This window comes from Geotrypetes seraphini, chromosome 8, assembly GCF_902459505.1.
Source record: "Geotrypetes seraphini chromosome 8, aGeoSer1.1, whole genome shotgun sequence".
In the NCBI taxonomy this organism is placed as follows: Eukaryota; Metazoa; Chordata; class Amphibia; order Gymnophiona; family Dermophiidae; genus Geotrypetes; species Geotrypetes seraphini.
Window position 1 is genome coordinate 98947293 of NC_047091.1, and position 17199 is coordinate 98964491.

Here is a 17199-nt window from a genome sequence, read left to right on the forward strand (position 1 = left end):
CAAGGATTTACACCAACTAAAACCTGGTATAAATGCTTGCACCTAAATTAAGCGTAGATCCCACAAATTCTATACTGGACACATCTTTAATAAATGCCACCACTCACCTGCCAATCTTCTCCCATGGCCATGCCCCCTTTTCAGGTACACGCTAAGAGATTTACACACATCTTTATAGAATAGCTCTTAGCAAGATGCATGCGTAAATCCAATTGGGGTGACAATTAACGCCAATAATTGTTTGTTGAATAAGTAATGTGTGCAGCAATCCTTTGTACTGTTATACTGTCACTCGTGTTCTCCAGATACAGTACTTCACAGCATGTTTACTTATAGCTTTTGACTTATTCATTGGTCTTCAGACGTGCCAGTATTAGCCAATTGGTTTGAGTGGCCAAATACTACGTGGCACTAGCCTCCTCATCAGACCGTTGTGTTTTATATAAAGTGCTTTAGTGCTTCAATACTTCAGTAAATAAATAATTAATCTTTCAACTTATCTTTTTTTCTTTTTCTGAGTTTTCCCTTTGTCAGTAATTATCGGGAAGGGACCTGTCACTCCGACATGTTTCGCCCGAAGGCTGTATCAAGAAAAAAGTCCCCCCTTCTACTTTAGCTCCACCCCATCCCGATCATTGGCAATTTTGTGACAAAGATTGGCAGGCTAAGGCCTAGCAACCAAAGATAAAAGGTAGATCTATCTGGTCATGCGCCTTAGCCGGCAAGCTGATGAATATTGGCAATGACCGACTATGTTGTGCGACATAACTGGTCACCAACCAATCTGCTAAACAGAATATTCAGTGGGAGATGGACTGCTATCTCCAAATTATACATATTAAGATCTTTAAGTCTGTTCCCATATGCTTTATGAAGAAGACCACCGACCATTTTAGTAGCCTTCCTCTGAACCGACTCTATCCTGTTTTTTGGTTTTGGGGTGTGTTGATTTTTTGGGGTTTTTTTTCAAAATATAGACAGCGGATATAAATTCTCAAAACTGACACATTTTGATCACTAAATTGAAAATAAAACCATTTTTCCTGCCTTTGTTGTCTGGTGATTTCATACGTCTCTGGTTGCACTTTCTTCTTTTTTTTTTCCAATTACTGTATTCCAATTAGCAATTGCAAAAGGGAGCATACAACCAAAAGTGGATCAAAGAGGAACAGTACAAAACAATCAAGTATCGCAGCAGGAGGTAGAACATGCCAACAATAAGACAGAGAACTGTAAACCCTCAGTTAGATGCCCATCACAATTGACATTTTAGGTAATATGGTTGCGCTTTCTTCTGATTGTGCATCCAATATTTCTTTCTTTCTTCCTCCTGCATGCTTCCTCTCCTCTAGACCTCATTCCCTTCCCCAACCAACATCTCACTCTGTCCCTCCATGAGTCCAACTTTTCTTCCTTTCTCCTCCACCCCCATTGGCAACATGTCTCCCTCTCTCTCTCTCACTGTCATTCTCTCATTCCCTCCCTTGCTGCATAGGGAGTGGGGAAAGAGAGAGAAGGATCCAGGGTGCATCTCTCCCACTCCCTCTACTGTCACATTCAACATTTCTCCCTCCTTTCCTCCAATCCAACATCTCTTTCTCTCTGCCTCCTGCACACTTCTTTCTAGTTCCCTCCCCCAACCAACATCTCTATCTCTTCCTCCATGAGTTCAACTTTTCACTCTCTCGCCTCTCTCCTTCCCCTGAGTGTGACATTTCTCCTTCCCTCCTTTCTGCCCTCCCCATCCATCTCTCACTGTCTCTCTCCATAAGTCCAACATTTTCTGCCTCCTGCATGCTTCCTCTCCTCCAGAACTCATTCTCTTCCCCAACCAACATCTCTCTCTGTACCTCCATGAGTCCAACTTTTCCTCCTCTCTCCTCCACCCCTATTGGCAACAAATCTCCCTCTCTCTCTTTTTTACTGTCCACCTTTCTTGAAGGCATTTCTCCCATCCCCTCTATTGTCACATCCAACATTTCTCCCTCTCTCATCCCCCAGATCATGTGCAGTATTTTTTCACCACTGCCCACCTGCCCCATGCCCATTTCTCCTTCTATCACCCCTCTGCAGCACCATGCCACAACTCTCCCTCCATCACTATGTCCAACATTCCTCCCTCTTGTATCTCCTTCAATCTGTCCCTCTGTTTCCTCTCTACCACCATATCCAACATTTCTCCTCTCATCTTTCTCTCCCCATACATCTCTACCTCTCTCCTCTTTCTCTCAATGCCCAATTTTCCTCTTTCTTCCCTCTCACTCACACACTGATGCCCAACAATTGTCCCTTTCTATTCCCTCCCTCCTGTTCCAAGTTAGTTCCCCCTTCTTCCCTCCCTTCTGTGTTCCCTTCTATGTTGAGTTCATGCCCCCTCACTGCCTTCCAGCCATTGTCCAAGAATCATACCCCTCCAATGTTCCAATGTGCTCCTTCTCTCTCTCCCCCCACTCCTTTCTTACTTTTTCCTCTTGCTTGTTTGAATCACACTACTCTTTCTGCCTTCAGCGGTTTGTCCAGGGGATGCGCAGCAGGCAGCAATTCACACACTGCATGTAGCTGACCCACAAGCCTTACCTCCGACGTCAGTCCTGACGTCGTAGAGAAGGTTTCCGGGTCTGCTAAGTGCTGCATGTGAACCGCTGCCTGCTGCACATTCCACCAACAAGCCGCTGAAGGCAGAATGAGCGAGGAGGTAACTGGGATACCCCCCCCCCCTGGGCACCCCTCCCCCACTTCACTGACCCAGAAGGCTTTCCTATGAGGGAAGCCCTGTGGGTCGGCTTTGGAAGGGAGGGGGGAGTAGGGAACCCTGGCAGCTGGTGGGGCAGGCAGCAAGGAGGGATCCCGGTGGCTTTGATGGACAGGCAGGCAGGGAGGGCGGACAGGGACCTCTGTCAGCAGCAGCAGCTTCAGCTTCAGCGGGTGGGGAAGGCAGCAAGGAAGGATCCCTAGTGGTGGTTGCGTCTTCAACGGGCGGGCAGGGAATATCATGTGCAGTGGCTAGGCCGTGTATGCCCAACAAGCGGCCTGTGTACCCTTACCACGTGTTGAGAAACACTGCTGTAAACCAGGTGTCTCAAAGTCCCTCCTTGAGAGCCGCAATCCAGTTGGGTTTTCAGGATTTCCCCAATGAAAATGCATGTGATCTATGTGCATGACCTGCTTTCAATGCATATTCATTGGGGAAATCCTGAAAACCCGACTGGATTGTGGCCCTCAAGGAGGAACTTTGAGATCCCTGCTGTAAGCCATGCCTAATGTCAGAAGTGGTTTACAGAGTAGCACTAAGCGTAGATTTTTTGGGCACCAATTTTATAGGTAATATATAGAATTTGGTCCTCAGCGTAAAACAGTAGGTACATATTTATAGACTTAGGGAGTCTCTGGGTAAATGCCTTTAAATATCAGGCCCACAGTTTCTAAGATTTTCTGTACAGTGGGTAATGGGAAACCATCGTCTGGTGCAGCAGCCAGAACCATAGCAATAGGAGGTCCATTCCCAATATGGCGGACTAGGCACTTCCTGTGCTAGATCTCTAAAGAGGTTTGATAGACAATTTTGAAGAAAAGGCATTGCCTGATTCCACATTTTTACTGGAATGACCTGTTTTTTCAGGCATCGTGAGAACAGGCTACTGGGCTTGATGGACCATTGGTCTGACCCAATAAGGCTATTCTTATGTTATATTCAATGTGATGCAGGAAGAGGATAAGAGAAGCTATTGAATGGGTCTTTCTAATGGAGGGATATCCTGTAACAGATTCCTTAGCACTCTTCTAGAGGGGAATGTAGGTACTCACCGTTTTCTGCAACTGCAGACTCCTCCAGTGGCAAAAACAACAAGTATCAAACTTATGGCCAATGGAATCCAATCAGGCGATATTTCATCTAGAAGAAAAATGCTTTTTAAAATTTTTTTAGAGGTTTTTTTTAATTATTGGAAGCTTAAATCAATATTACAATGAAAAGGCAATACACATCAAACATAGCAACTTCAGCAAAACAAAGTTTTAATAATCATAAAATATGCACCAGGGTTAACATGTGAGCTTAAGGAGGGACCTAGGTAACTTGGAAAGTGCTTTACAAGATATATGTGGATTATTGATCTTTAAGGTGTTACATGAAGAAGCAACTCAATGTATGACAAGTATGTATAATGCCTTATCAAGACTCTAAGATTTGAGAGTCAAGAACAATTGCAAGTGCTCTCTTTGATAGTGATAAGATTAATGATTTTGCCTGATCGACCAGGTTTGTGGAATGCCTTGCCAAGAGATTTTGGAATGCCTTGGCAAGAGATGTGCAAAAGGTTAACAATAATATTTTATCCTTTCCTAAGAAGGTGAAGGCATACTTAGTCCAGCAAGCTTTACCTCTCTAAAAGGTCATCAGAACTGAAAAAGAATAAGTAAAGAACATAAGACTAGCCTTACTGGGTCAGACCAATGGTCCATCAAGCCTGTTATCACGGTGGCCAATATTCCATGCTACCAATACAGGGCAAGCAGTGGCTTCCTCCATGTTTTTCTTAAAACAGACTATGGACTTTTCCTCCAGGAACTTGTCCGCACCTTTCTTAAAACCAGCTACGCTATCCGCTTTTACCACATCTTCTGGCAACGCGTTCCAGTTAACTATTCTCTGAGTGAAAAAAAATTCCTCCTATAGGTTTTAAAAGTATTTCCCTGTAACTTCGAGTGTCCCCTAGTCTTTGTAATTTTTGACAGAGTGAATAATCGATCCACTTCTACCCATTCTACTCCACTCAAGATTTTGTAGACTTCAATCATATCTCTCCTCAGCCGTCTCTTTTCTAAGCTAAAGAGCTCTTTTCCAAGTTGAAGAGCCGTTTTAGTCTTTCCTCAAACGAGAGGAGTTCCATCCCCTTTACCATCTTGGTTGCTTTTCTTTGAACCTTTTCTAGCGCCACTATATCTTTCCTGAGATAAGGAGACCAGAACTGAACGCAATACTCCAGATGAGGTCGCACCATGGAGTGATACGGGGTATTATAATATTCTTAGTCTTGTTAACCATCCCTTAGTAAATAATTCCTAGCATCCTGTTTGCTTTTTTGGCCGCCGCCACACATTGGGCGGAAGGTTTCATCGTATTGGCTACGAGGATACCCAGATCCTTTTCTTGGCCGCTAATCCCCAAGGTGGACCCTAGCATCTGGTAACTGTCTAGATTTGTTGTAATTTGGCTTTTAATTTTCAGCATTGTAGCAGGAGATTAACGCACTATTGTGCGTATCAACCTGGTTTTTACCCCATTTATACAGACTCCTGAGGAAGGTATAGGTTGCTCTCATCTTGGTAATTTGTGTTTCTAATTTATTTATTTAATTCATTTTCTATCCCATTCTGCCCAAAAGCTCAGAACGGGTTACAGGTTAAACATACATAATATCCAGTTAACAGGCTATGATTTGCCATAATTACTGTACAAGTTTTATGATACAAATTTTTATCCTAACTTGATACATACTAGGGATCTAATATCAATATACTGTACATAATATACGGTGTTCTGGTCTGACAACTATGAACTTACTCTGAGCACTGTTCCAATTCATTCTGAAATTACCAGTTACTGTGAGTTTTTTGTAAGTCTACTTGCGTGGCATTTTAGCGCGTGCTATTCCGCGCGTTAAGGCCCTAACGCGCCTTCGTAAAAGGAGCCCTTACTTAATTTGATATATCAGTAGCTCAGTGGCCCCTACTTTGGAAGCGTAGAGCGCAATGTACGGCGTCAGCATCTATGAGACAAACTTTACATTTTTTTGATGTATAATAATAATTTATTTCTTATATACCGCTATACCGTGAAGTTCGAAGCAGTTTACAATAAAGATACATTTGACAGTACATGGGATAGAAACGGTTTACAATAAAGATACGTTTAGTCAGTACATGGGATGCAAGTGGTTTACATTAAAGAGTTACATTATAGAGTTGCTTGGACCCCAGTGAGACTGCAGAAATTAGATAAAACTCTAATAGATGTTGGCATTGTCATGCAAAAGTGGGAACTTTAGATCAGCTTTTATTTCACTGTCCCTTAATATTGGCTTTTTGGAAGTCTATCTGGAAAAAGATCATTTTTATTCTTGAAGTCCCCATACCGCTATCCTATGGAGTAATTTTGTTTGGAACTTCACATATGACAAAGAGCCTCTTTTACGAAGCCGTTTAGCGTGGGCAGCTGCGGTAACGGCCCCAAAGCCCATAGAGATTTAAAGGGCTTCGGGGCTGTTGCCGCGCAGCTTTGTAAAAGAGGGGAAAAGAGTCCACTTAAAAAATATAAGGATAATCTTCTCCTTATTATGACTGGAGTTGCCTTACAATTGATTATGAGGAATTGGATAAATTGGGACAGATTACATTTACCTTTCTGGTGGGAGACTCTTTGGGCTCCTTTTACGAAGGCGCAGTAGCAGTTTAAAGCGTAATACCGCTCGCTAAACCGTCGGCCGCACTAGCCGCTACCGCCTCCTCTTGAGCAGGCGGTAGTTTTTAGGCTAGCACGGGGGTTAGCGCGTGATGAAACGTCGTGCGCGCTGAAGCCGCTACCGTGGCTTCGTAAAAGGAGCCCTTTGTTTATATTACCAGTATGAGAAAATATTAGCAGAAGAAAAAGGTGATTCCAGGAAATTTAAGGAGACTTGAGTCCATTGGAAATTTACATAAAAGATCTTTAAAATAATTTATGTATATGTCCCTGTCAGTTTGGAAATTTAATACATATCCAGAAATAGGGAGAGAGGGGATGGGAAGGGAGTTTATTTATTCTTGTTTCATGTAAAGATTATGATTGCTTTTATGGAATTATTGTTAATGTTATTTTCTTTCAAGCATTATTGTATGATGTTCTTAAAGAAATTAATAAAAAAGTTGAAACATAAGATATATCAGTAGCATAGCTAGACAGCTAGAAAAGTGCAACTGCGCAAGCACTCCATTGAGCCCTGCCTGCCCCCCACCTTTGGAACTGGGGCTGCAGCAGACAGCAACTCGCCCTTCCTCGGAGGCAGCATTCTGGACTGCATGCACGGCGCCACTGTGAGCAAGACTGGCGCTGCAGCATGGCCCTGCGCTGTGAGAAAAACTGGGCAGGCCTGAGCTGAGATTGGACGGTTATAAATATTACCGATTTTCTAGGATCTGTATTGGATTGTATCATTCAGAGAACTACTCTAATGGTCATGTTTGATCTAGAACCTGACTACAACACTGTTTTATGATTATATTTTCAGCATATGAATAAACGATTTTGGGGTTCAAAAGTAAGAATTTATCGTTATCTATCTAAAATATCTCAGAAAAGATGCCAAGAATTCCTGGCTCAGAAGGCTAGGGGGTTAGCTCTTAACGCTAGCTTCATATTAAGATCTCCTTATATATGCGTAATTTTTTTATAAGTCTCTATGTCATTTCAACTTTTTGACCTAAAACAGTTGGTCAAGTTTCTGTAAGTAAGAGAAGAACCTGAAATCTTGCTTACATCTGTAGATAATGCTGTTTAGGCTGGCTGCGTTCTTATACTGTGAATATGCTTTTTAATTTTTTTTTTTTTTTAATTTCAGGGCTGCCCAAGTCCGGTCCTCGAGATCTACTGGCAGGCCAGGTTTTCATGATATCCACAATGAATATGCATGAGAGAGAGATCTACATACCAAGAAGGCAGTTCAGGCAAATCTCTCTCATGCATATTCATTGTGGATATCCTGAAAACCTGCCCTGCCAGTAGATCTCGAGGACCGGACTTGGGCAGCCCTGATCTAGATTGATTCTTGGATCCTTATTTTCCTTTATTCCTTGATCTAGTGGACAAAGTTGTAAGTTGTTTTTTTTTCTTTAAAATAATTTTGGGCTTTTTTTAATATTCTTTATTCATTTTTAAAACTTACAATAAGTGCAACAGCATATAACATCAATTTATACTTAAATACATCACTTAATATCCTATTAAAATCTAATTCAGATCCCATATCCCTCCCTACCCCATATTCAATAACTTTCATCAAACATAAGAAGACATATAATAACCCCCTCCACATTATTTGCACTCATAAGAAACCCCAAATCCCCCCACCCTTCCCCCCCCCACCTTGGATGTGCATATTTAAGGGGGAAAATTATATTCATTCATTACAGTATTTTGTTAATGGCTCCCAAATATCCTGAAATTTCTTAAAATTCCCTTGCTGCATGGCAATTACCTTTTCCATTTTAAATATGTGACATAGAGAGTTCCACCAAAAGCTATAATTCAAACGATCCCAATTTTTCATTATATGTTGTATGACAACCCGGGAAACAAGGGTGCAGGCATAAAACTGGGGCTGTACTATCGGCCACCTGGTACGCCGGAAGGAGTCGGACACGACTTGGAAGCTAAACTGAGACAAGAATGCAGGACTGAAAGTGTAACAGTGATGGGGGACTTCAACTACCCGGGGATTGACTGGAGTACGGGTCACTCCAACTGCACTAGGGAAACAGGATTTGTAGAAGCTGTGAGGGACTGCTTCATGGAGCAACTAGTCAGGGAACCGACGCGAGGGAGTGCTACTCTTGACCTCATCCTAAACGGATTAGGGGGGCCTGCAAGAGGGGTAGAAGTGGGAGGACCACTAGGCAACAGTGACCACAACGCGATCAGATTCACATTAGAAAGGGGGACACCCTGTCACAAACCCTCTGCAGCGGCAGGCTGTCGTGTGACAAACACAAGGATTCTGGCGTGTCCCCTCTAACCAGGGGTACCTTCAGGACTTTTCAGGTGGCTCTAGGCGACCGCCTAGGCCTATGAGAGACAAGGCAAGCAAAGAGTTTCCAAATATCACCAGTGAAACCAAGTTCTTCAAATAGGAATATGATGTTTATTCTGACCCAGAGGTCAAAAAGATGCAGCATAAAACAAAAATCACTTTTGCATTTCATTCAAAAATAAAGTCAATTGTAAAATAAAGATATCACAAAACAGCAATCTCCTGTAGTTGATTATTCCTGAGGTCATGTGCTCTGACTCAGGATTGCTTTACACTGGTGTTCACTCATAATTCAAACTTTCTCTCAGCATTAATATCAAAGGCATGTAACAGCAGATTTCAGCAGCCAAATAAAGTTTGAAATAAACCTTTGCTGTAAATCCAAATTAAACCAAAACTCTTTAGGCAATATAGCTCTTGCAAACGGATCAGCTTTTCCCTCAGCTCCCCGTGCAGGCAAAACAAACAGCTGAGGGAGATAAGCTAATTAGCTCTTCAGGAACGGGAGCCACAGCAGGATTTCTAAAGTTCAAAACACAAACTTAAAATGTTCTATCTTGAGCTTCTTGTTTCCAAACTTGACTTTAAATCACTTCCATAGTTTAGGATTCAGGTAAGTGTTATTCTTAACCCAAAAATACTCATAAAGTCCAAACGTATCTCACATTCTTCAGGCTTGTTTGCACAGCAGAAAAACATAGGCAAAAGGGAAAAAAAAAACCACAAACCACTAATGGTTTCCCAGTTACTCACTTTCTTCATTCAGTTTCCATACATTCTGTCTGGCTCTCTAGCATAGGGCCAGCTACTTGTACCTCCATGCTTTCCACTCGGTCTGGAATCTGGAAGTTTGAAGTGGGAAGGATTTCTTCCAAATCCTGCATGGGCCAATCTGGCACGGTTGTCTCTCCTGCTCTGCTCCACAGCTCCTCACCTGCCTTAGGCTGTGGGAGTGACTCACCCTGGTCACTCGCTGCTCCTCCTCCTGCTGCTTGTCTCAGCCTGCTCAGAGCCAATCCCCTTCAGCCTGTAGCGGGGGATGGGCTTTGGCTCTAAAGCAGCTTTTCTCTGCCTGGGTTTATCTAATGCAGCTATATCCCTTGTGGCTTCTCTAGCTGCCCTAAAGCCTGGAGGCTGCTGTTGCCAGTCTGCCTGCCTCTGCTCCAGATCACTACTGCTCTGATCATAGGGGCAAGGGAGGTCAGCCTCAAGTTGAGCGCCAGAATCAATCTGATCAGCTCTTCTGCACCCGATCCTATTAGGGACCGAACTAATGCTGGTGCTGGGTTTGTCACAACCCACAGTAAGGAGGACCGCAACAACTGCGCTCAACTTCAGGAAAGGGAACTATGTTGCTATGAGGGAAATGGTGGGGAGGAAGCTCAGAAACATCCTTAGGATGGAGACTGTAGGAAGCGCCTGGACCCTATTCAGGGACACCCTGCAGGAAGCACAAAGAATGTACGTCCCCAGTTTCAGGAAAGGTGGCAAGAACAAGCGGTCAAAGGACCCGGTTTGGATCTCAACAGAAGTAAAGAGGGCAATAAATGACAAAAAAGTATCCTTCCGGAGATGGAAATAGGACCCAACGGAGGAAAATCACCAGGCGCACAGGAAATGCCAAAAGGAATGCCACCGAGAGGTTAGAAAAGCAAAAGGGAAATACGAAGAGGGGCTGGCCAGGGAGGCGAAAAACTTCAAGGCATTCTTCAGTTACGTAAAGGGGAAGCGACCAGCGAGAGAGGAGGTGGGGCTGTTGGACGATGGTGATAGGAAGGGAGTGATTAAGGAGGATAAAGAGGTAGCTGAGAGGTTGAACACGTTCTTCTCGTCGGTTTTCACGAGAGAAGACACGTCTAATATACCGGACTCAGAGGAGCTCGAGTGGAGAACAGGCTGAAAAATTGGAACACATAGAGGTAAGTAAGGAGGATGTCCTCAAATAGATAGACAGGTTAAAATGCGGCAAATCGCCGGGCCCGGACGGGATCCACCCAAGGGTTCTGAAAGAACTAAGACAAGAAATAGCGGGCACAATCCAGCATGTTTGCAACCTATCCTTGAAAACTGGAGAGGTACCAGAGGACTAGAAATTGGCGAATGTCACACCTATCTTCAAGAAGGGATCGAGGGGTGACCCCGGGAACTACAGGCCGGTGAGCCTGACTTCAATTATAGGGAAGATGGTGGAAGCTATGATCAAGGACGGTATTTGCGAGCACATCGAGAGATATGGCCTACTGAGAACAAGCCAGCATGGATTCTGTAAGGGAAGGTCATGCTTAACGAACCTTCTGTACTTCTTTGAGGGAATAAGCAGTCGGGTGGACAATCATTTACCTCGATTTTCAAAAGGCTTTCGACAAGGTGCCACATGAAAGGCTGCTTAGGAAGCTGTGGAACCACGGGGTGGGAGGGGATGTGCACAGATGGATCGAGCACTGGTTGTCGGGTAGACTGCAGAGGGTCGGAGTAAAGGGACAATATTCTGACTGGCGGGGAGTCACGAGCGGTGTGCCACAGGTATCGGTGCTGGGGCCGTTACTCTTCAACATATTTATCAATGACCTGGAAAAGGAGGCAAAGTGCGAGGTTATAAAATTTGCAGACGATACCAAACTGTGCGGCAGAGTTAGGTCCAGGGAGGAGTGTGAGGACCTGCAAAGGGACCTGGGCAAGCTGGAAGACTGGGCAAACAAATGGCAAATGCGCTTTAACGTGGAAAAATGCAAGGTCATGCGTATAGGGAAAAAGAACCCGTTGTTCAACTACAAATTGGGGGGGGGGGCATTGTTGGGAGACAGCAGTCTTGAGAGAGACTTGGGTGTGCTGGTGGATGCATCACTGAAGCCATCTGCACAGTGCGCAGCAGCCTCGAAAAAAGCCAACAGGATGCTGGGCATCATAAAGAGGGGCATAACAACCAGGACGCGGGAAGTCATCATGCCATTGTATCGAGCGATGGTGCGTCCACATCTGGAATACTGCGTTCAGTATTGGTCGCCGTACCTCAAGAAGGACATGGCGGTACTTGAGAGAGTCCAAAGGAGAGCAACGAAACTGGTAAGAGGGCTGGAACACTGCCCATACGCCGAGAGGTTGGATAGGCTGGGGCTCTTCTCTCTGGAAAAAAGGAGGCTCAGGGGAGATATGATAGAGACCTTCAAGATCATGAGGGGCATAGAGAGGGTGGATAGGGACAGATTCTTCAGGCTGAAGGGGTCAACAGGTACGAGGGGGCATTCGGAGAAACTGAAGGGAGATAGGTTCAAAACAAATGCAAGGAAGTTTTTTTTCACACAAAGGGTCGTGGACACTTGGAATGCGCTACCGGAGGAAGTGATCAGGCAGAGTACAGTACAAGGATTCAAACAGGGATTGGACGGATTCCTGAGGGATAAAGGGATCGTGGGATACTGAGAGAGGTGCTGGGATGTAACACAGGTATAGAAAGTTAACCAGGTAATAAGTATAGAAACCCAACCAGGTCGTGCATGTGCAAGACCGGAGGGTTAGGACTTCGATGGGAAGATAGGACTCAATGGGAAACCAAGGTGGCAAGGGGGCCCCTTCTGGTGATTCAGACAGGTCGTGACCTGTTCGGGCCACCGCGGGAGCGGACTGCTGGGCGGGATGGACCTATGGTCTGACCCGGTGGAGGCACTGCTTATGTTCTTATGTTCTTATGTTAATGAGTAGAAGCTTGTTATTTTTAGAGGATATTTGGCTTGACGGGCTTTTTAATATTTTCTTTTTTTTTCTTGTTGTCACATTGAGTGATATGTATTTCAGTAATTTCACAATTAAAAGAGAAAAGAAAATACTAACTGTAGTGGGCTCAAAACTGCACCCAAAATATTTTAAAGGTAATTTACAACCTTACCAGTCTCCTGAGTCATAAAATGCCGTTGGCCAATGCTTAGCATTTCTCCATATTTTGTCTGCCCAATGACCTCAACGACGTATTTTGTTCCAGATAGCAAATTCTTTAAGGTATAGTATGTCATAGAGGTGTTTGCCATTTGACCTGTTTAAAAAAAGCATACTTATAATGGATTTGACGAGCAAATCTTGATTTAAAATATAGGGCCTGATATTCAGAAAAAGCTGAGCTCTAAACTTGGGCTCCTATGCTAGTAGGGTTACCAGACGTCCGGATTTAACCGGACATATCCTTTCTTTAAAGGACTGTCCAGACATCTGGATGGTTTTTCAAAACCTGTCGGAACCGCATCTGGAGGGCATCTGCGCATGCACAGATGCAACACGATGACTTCACACTCATGTATGTGAGGTCATTGCATCACACCAGCGCATGCTCGGCGGCTCTCCATCTGTGGCTCCGACCTTGAGGAGGAGAGGTTTGGAGGCGGGGATGAGGTTGAACAGGGCGTGACTTGGGTGGAACTGAGCGGAGCTGGGTGGAACTAAATGGGTCTGGGGGCGGGGCCATGTGTCCAGATTTTACTGTTGTAAAATCTGGTAACCCTATATGTTAGTCTTTCAAATTTGTGCTCTATTTTCAGCCTAACATAGGAGGCTAAGGCCTTCTTTTACAAAGGGCTCATTTTACAAAGGCACACTAGCGGTTTAACACGCGTAATACCGCGCGCTAAACCGCCGGCCGCGCTAGCCACTACCGCCTCCTCTTGAGCAGGGGTTAGTGTGTGATGAAAAGTCGCGCACTTATTAACCCGCTTGCACGGCTTAATAAAAGGAGCCCTAAGCTGTAGTAGAGGTTTCTACCATGGCCTGGGAAAGTAATGAGCATCAGAACAGTGTCAGAGCACTTAGCACCCCAGGCCGTGGTAGAAACCTCTACCGCAACTTAGTAAAAGTGGGGAAGTTTTCAGCTGAAATTTTATCTTACTTTATGAGTTTAAAAGTTATGCTTATAAATTTAGGCCTGCCATTCACTTGCCTAGAAATATGAGCCTAATTTCTGAGGTAGTGCAGAAAATCTGTGCTGAGCTGCTAATTTTTTTCCCCATCCTATATTCACCCCTGTTGCCACCCAATTTTTAATGGCCCTAAATTGTTTAGTGAAATTTTAGCAAAAGTGAATGCATTCTGCCCAAGTAAATTTTTCAATGAGGTCAGTTTAGTAGCATAACTCTCAAAGTTCAGAGCATAAATCCTTACTAGCCTCAGAGAATCCAGGTCACAGACATCCAGTTTGGGTACAAACTCCTCTCCCCCCCCCCCCCCCTTTTACAAAGCCGTGTTAGGCTTTTTTATCACTGGCCACAGCGGTATTACCTACGAAGCTCATAGGAATTTTATGAGCATCGGAGCTAATATTGACGCGGCCGGCAATATGGAGCTCTTTGTTTTTTGAGACATTAAAATAAAAGCATTACAACTAAGGATCTACAAATAACCTGTAGGGGAACCATTTTTGCCAAAATGACCAGCTTCCTAAAACTGATGAAGGGAGCGGAGCTTGGGAAAGCTAGTCAATAAAAAGGTCATACCTGTAACTTGTTGCCTGACTGAGCTTATAGAGGCTTTATAGTTTAACTAGTCTTTAAGCCCTTTACATTAACGGGTGCTAGAATATATGTCTGTCTGTCTTTCTTTCTGTCTTTCTACCTGCCCCTGTCTTTCTTTCTGACCTTTGTCTATCTGTCTCTCTCCCTACCCCTATCCCACTTCCCTGTGCAGCAGCATTTCCCTCCCCCCCCCCCCCAATTTTCCTGTGCAGCAACAGCAGCGGTATTTTGCTTTCCTTCCATATCCCTGTTCAGCAGCAGCATCATTTCCCCCTACCCTCCCTTTCCCTTCCTGCGGTCTGGCCAGCTCCCTGCCGCACCCTCCCCCTTCCCTTGCCGCGATATAGCATGCAGGATTAGTTTTAGTCTCTGGCCTCCCTGCTCTCCACCTCTATCGTAGGAAAAACGGCCCTACCGGCCGAAGTTTATTTTTAAGTTTAAATGTGCCATGGCGGCCCCTCTCACGATCACCGCCTGCATCGGAAGCCTTCTCCAACGCAGTTGCGGCTCATGAGAGGAGCCGCCGCAGCGGCTTTTAACTTAAAAGTAAACTTCGACCGGTAGGGCCATTTTGGTGATGGAAGGTTGGGAAAACCACCGAGGCCACCGTTGCTGCTGCTGCCGCCGAGATAATGGGAATTGGGGGAGCGGTACCGCTTACAAAGGCCGAGAAGAGTCCGTTGGAGGAAGGCGGGCCTCAGTGGAGAGAAGACGTCGAGGCCAGCGGCAGCACTGCGCAGCGCTTTGCGGGCGGGTGAGCAGGCAAGAGGGAGGAGGGTGAGAACAAGATGCTGGCAGGTGCGCCTGTGCCCCCCCCCCTCCAAATCAGCAGCAGCAGTGAGGCAGCACTCTGGCGGTGAGTGACGGCGAGGGGGGAGTTGCTCCGTGTTCTGGCCTGTCTCCGTGTTCGAAAATCGAATTTGGCACGGAGGCACACCTCACAGAGCCAGGAATCACAAAACTCTAAGTGCGCATGCACGCTTAGTTTTATTATATAGGATGACCCAACAGGAGAGTCTAAATGTCTTTTCTCTTTTCAAAAGACTTTTCAGAGCCTTTCCTAGAAAGCTTCTCCACTACTAAGAGGTCAATAATGCTACGGGTAAGAGGCTGCATATTTCACTAATTAGATAAAGATACGAAGACAAATTTTTCTCCGTCCCTGCGGGAACTCATTTTCCCATCCCAGCAAGTTCTTTTCCTGTCCCTGCCCCATTCCTGCAAGCTCTGTCCTCATCTGCACAAGCCTCAAACACTTTCAAATCATAAGTGCCAGTTTTGGAATTTTTTTTTTCCCTTCTCTTCCTATATTTTAAGTTCTTGTAAACCGCGCCGAGCTCCACAACATCCGTGGAGATGATGCGGAATATAAACTTAAGGTTTAGTTTAGTTTAGTTCTTTGAAGACCACTTTGTTTAAGAAATTCTTGTCCTAGCCAGACACTCTCCCGTGAACATAACTTCAATACCTTATCCTGAATTTCTTCCTCACACTAGGTATCCACATTCCCTGTCTGCTAAAAATTCCCTCTTTATAATTGTATCCTGATATTCGCTGATGTTAGAATATTTTCAATTGTAGGATGTAAAATAGTTATTTATACATTACTTGTTGGACTATTCATATTTATCTCTATCTCTACCTCTGTCTTTATATTTTTATCTTTACTTTTCATAAATTGTTTTTGCAGGTACTTTAGTTAGATTGTGAGCCTTTGGGACAGTTAGAGAAATTTCCAAGTACCTATCATATTTATTTTTATCTATTGTATCTTTTTAATGCATAATTTTTGTAAACCGCTTAGAAACCTCACAGTTATTAGCGGTATATAAGAATTAAATTAAATTAAAAGTCAAATATACCCAGAAACAGGTCTAACATTTGAGGCACCAAAATGATCACTGGCATTAATCGGCAACAGTTTGGAGTGTGCACGCATCTTGCTAAGCTGAAAAGGGGGCATGGCCAATGGAGGGGCATGGGTGATTTGGGGCGTTCACTGAAGATGTAAGCAACGTTATAGAATTTGGGAGATCAATATCTAACCTACACATGAGGATTTACACAAGGTTTCACTTGGTATAAATCCTGATGTCCAAAGTTGGGGGTTGATTGGGGCACTACACACTTCAGTAAATGGTACCCAACTCAGAGGGATGTTTATAGAATAAAACTGTGCATGCATTCTTTTCAGCATCCAAATTTGGGGCCATTTACTGAATTTAGTCCATAAGGTATGTTGACGAAGGAGTTAGGACAGGTTTTGTAGCACATTAAAACAAGAAAATCAAAAGAACCAAATCAATTTATATAGTATAGACCCCTATGATAGAACCAGTGGAATAGTAAGGGGGGAGAGCCAGGGGGGCGGTCCACCCCAGGTGCCATGTTGGTGGGGGCGCCGGCACCCCTCCTCCTCTCTGCCCCCTCTGCTTCTTCCCACTCTCTAAAATTTAAAGGGGATAGATTCCATACGAACGTAAGGAAGTTCTTCTTCACTCAGAGAGTGGTAGAAAACTGGAACGCTCTTCCGGAGTCTGTCATAGGGGGAAACACCCTCCAGGGATTCAAGACCAAGCTCAACAAGTTCCTGCTGAACTGGAATGTACGCAGGTAGGGCTAGTCTCAGGGCGCTGGTCTTTAACCAGAGGGCCGCCGTGTGAGCGGACTGCTGGACACGATGGACCACTGGTCTGACCCAGTAGTGGTAATTCTTATGTTCTTATGTTCCTCCCCTTGCCACACGCATGCCCCCTTCCCTTTCCCCATACCTCTAGTTGTTCACCACGTCAGCTCTCCCGCTGATGTCATTTCTGGGTGCCGTGCATAGAAAGTGATGTCAGAGGGAGAGCCACTGGGGTACAAGGAGCACGTTGAAGTTGTTACTCACGGCGGTGAACAACTAAAGGTACAGAGAAAAGGAA

General features: G+C 44.6%; 1 protein-coding gene across 4 annotated transcripts in view; it reads right to left on the bottom strand.

Annotated features, from left to right (window-relative positions):
* The window catches only part of IL12RB1 (interleukin 12 receptor subunit beta 1), a 144693-nt gene that overhangs the window by 5998 nt on the left and 121496 nt on the right, over positions 1–17199 (bottom strand). For all 4 annotated transcript variants that reach the window (XM_033954934.1, XM_033954936.1, XM_033954935.1 and 1 more), the window contains 2 exons: positions 12667–12810; positions 3805–3892 (listed from right to left, as the gene is read on the bottom strand). In XM_033954934.1, the coding sequence (XP_033810825.1) occupies positions 3805–3892; positions 12667–12810 (232 nt within the window). The remainder of the gene's footprint in view (positions 1–3804; positions 3893–12666; positions 12811–17199) is intronic.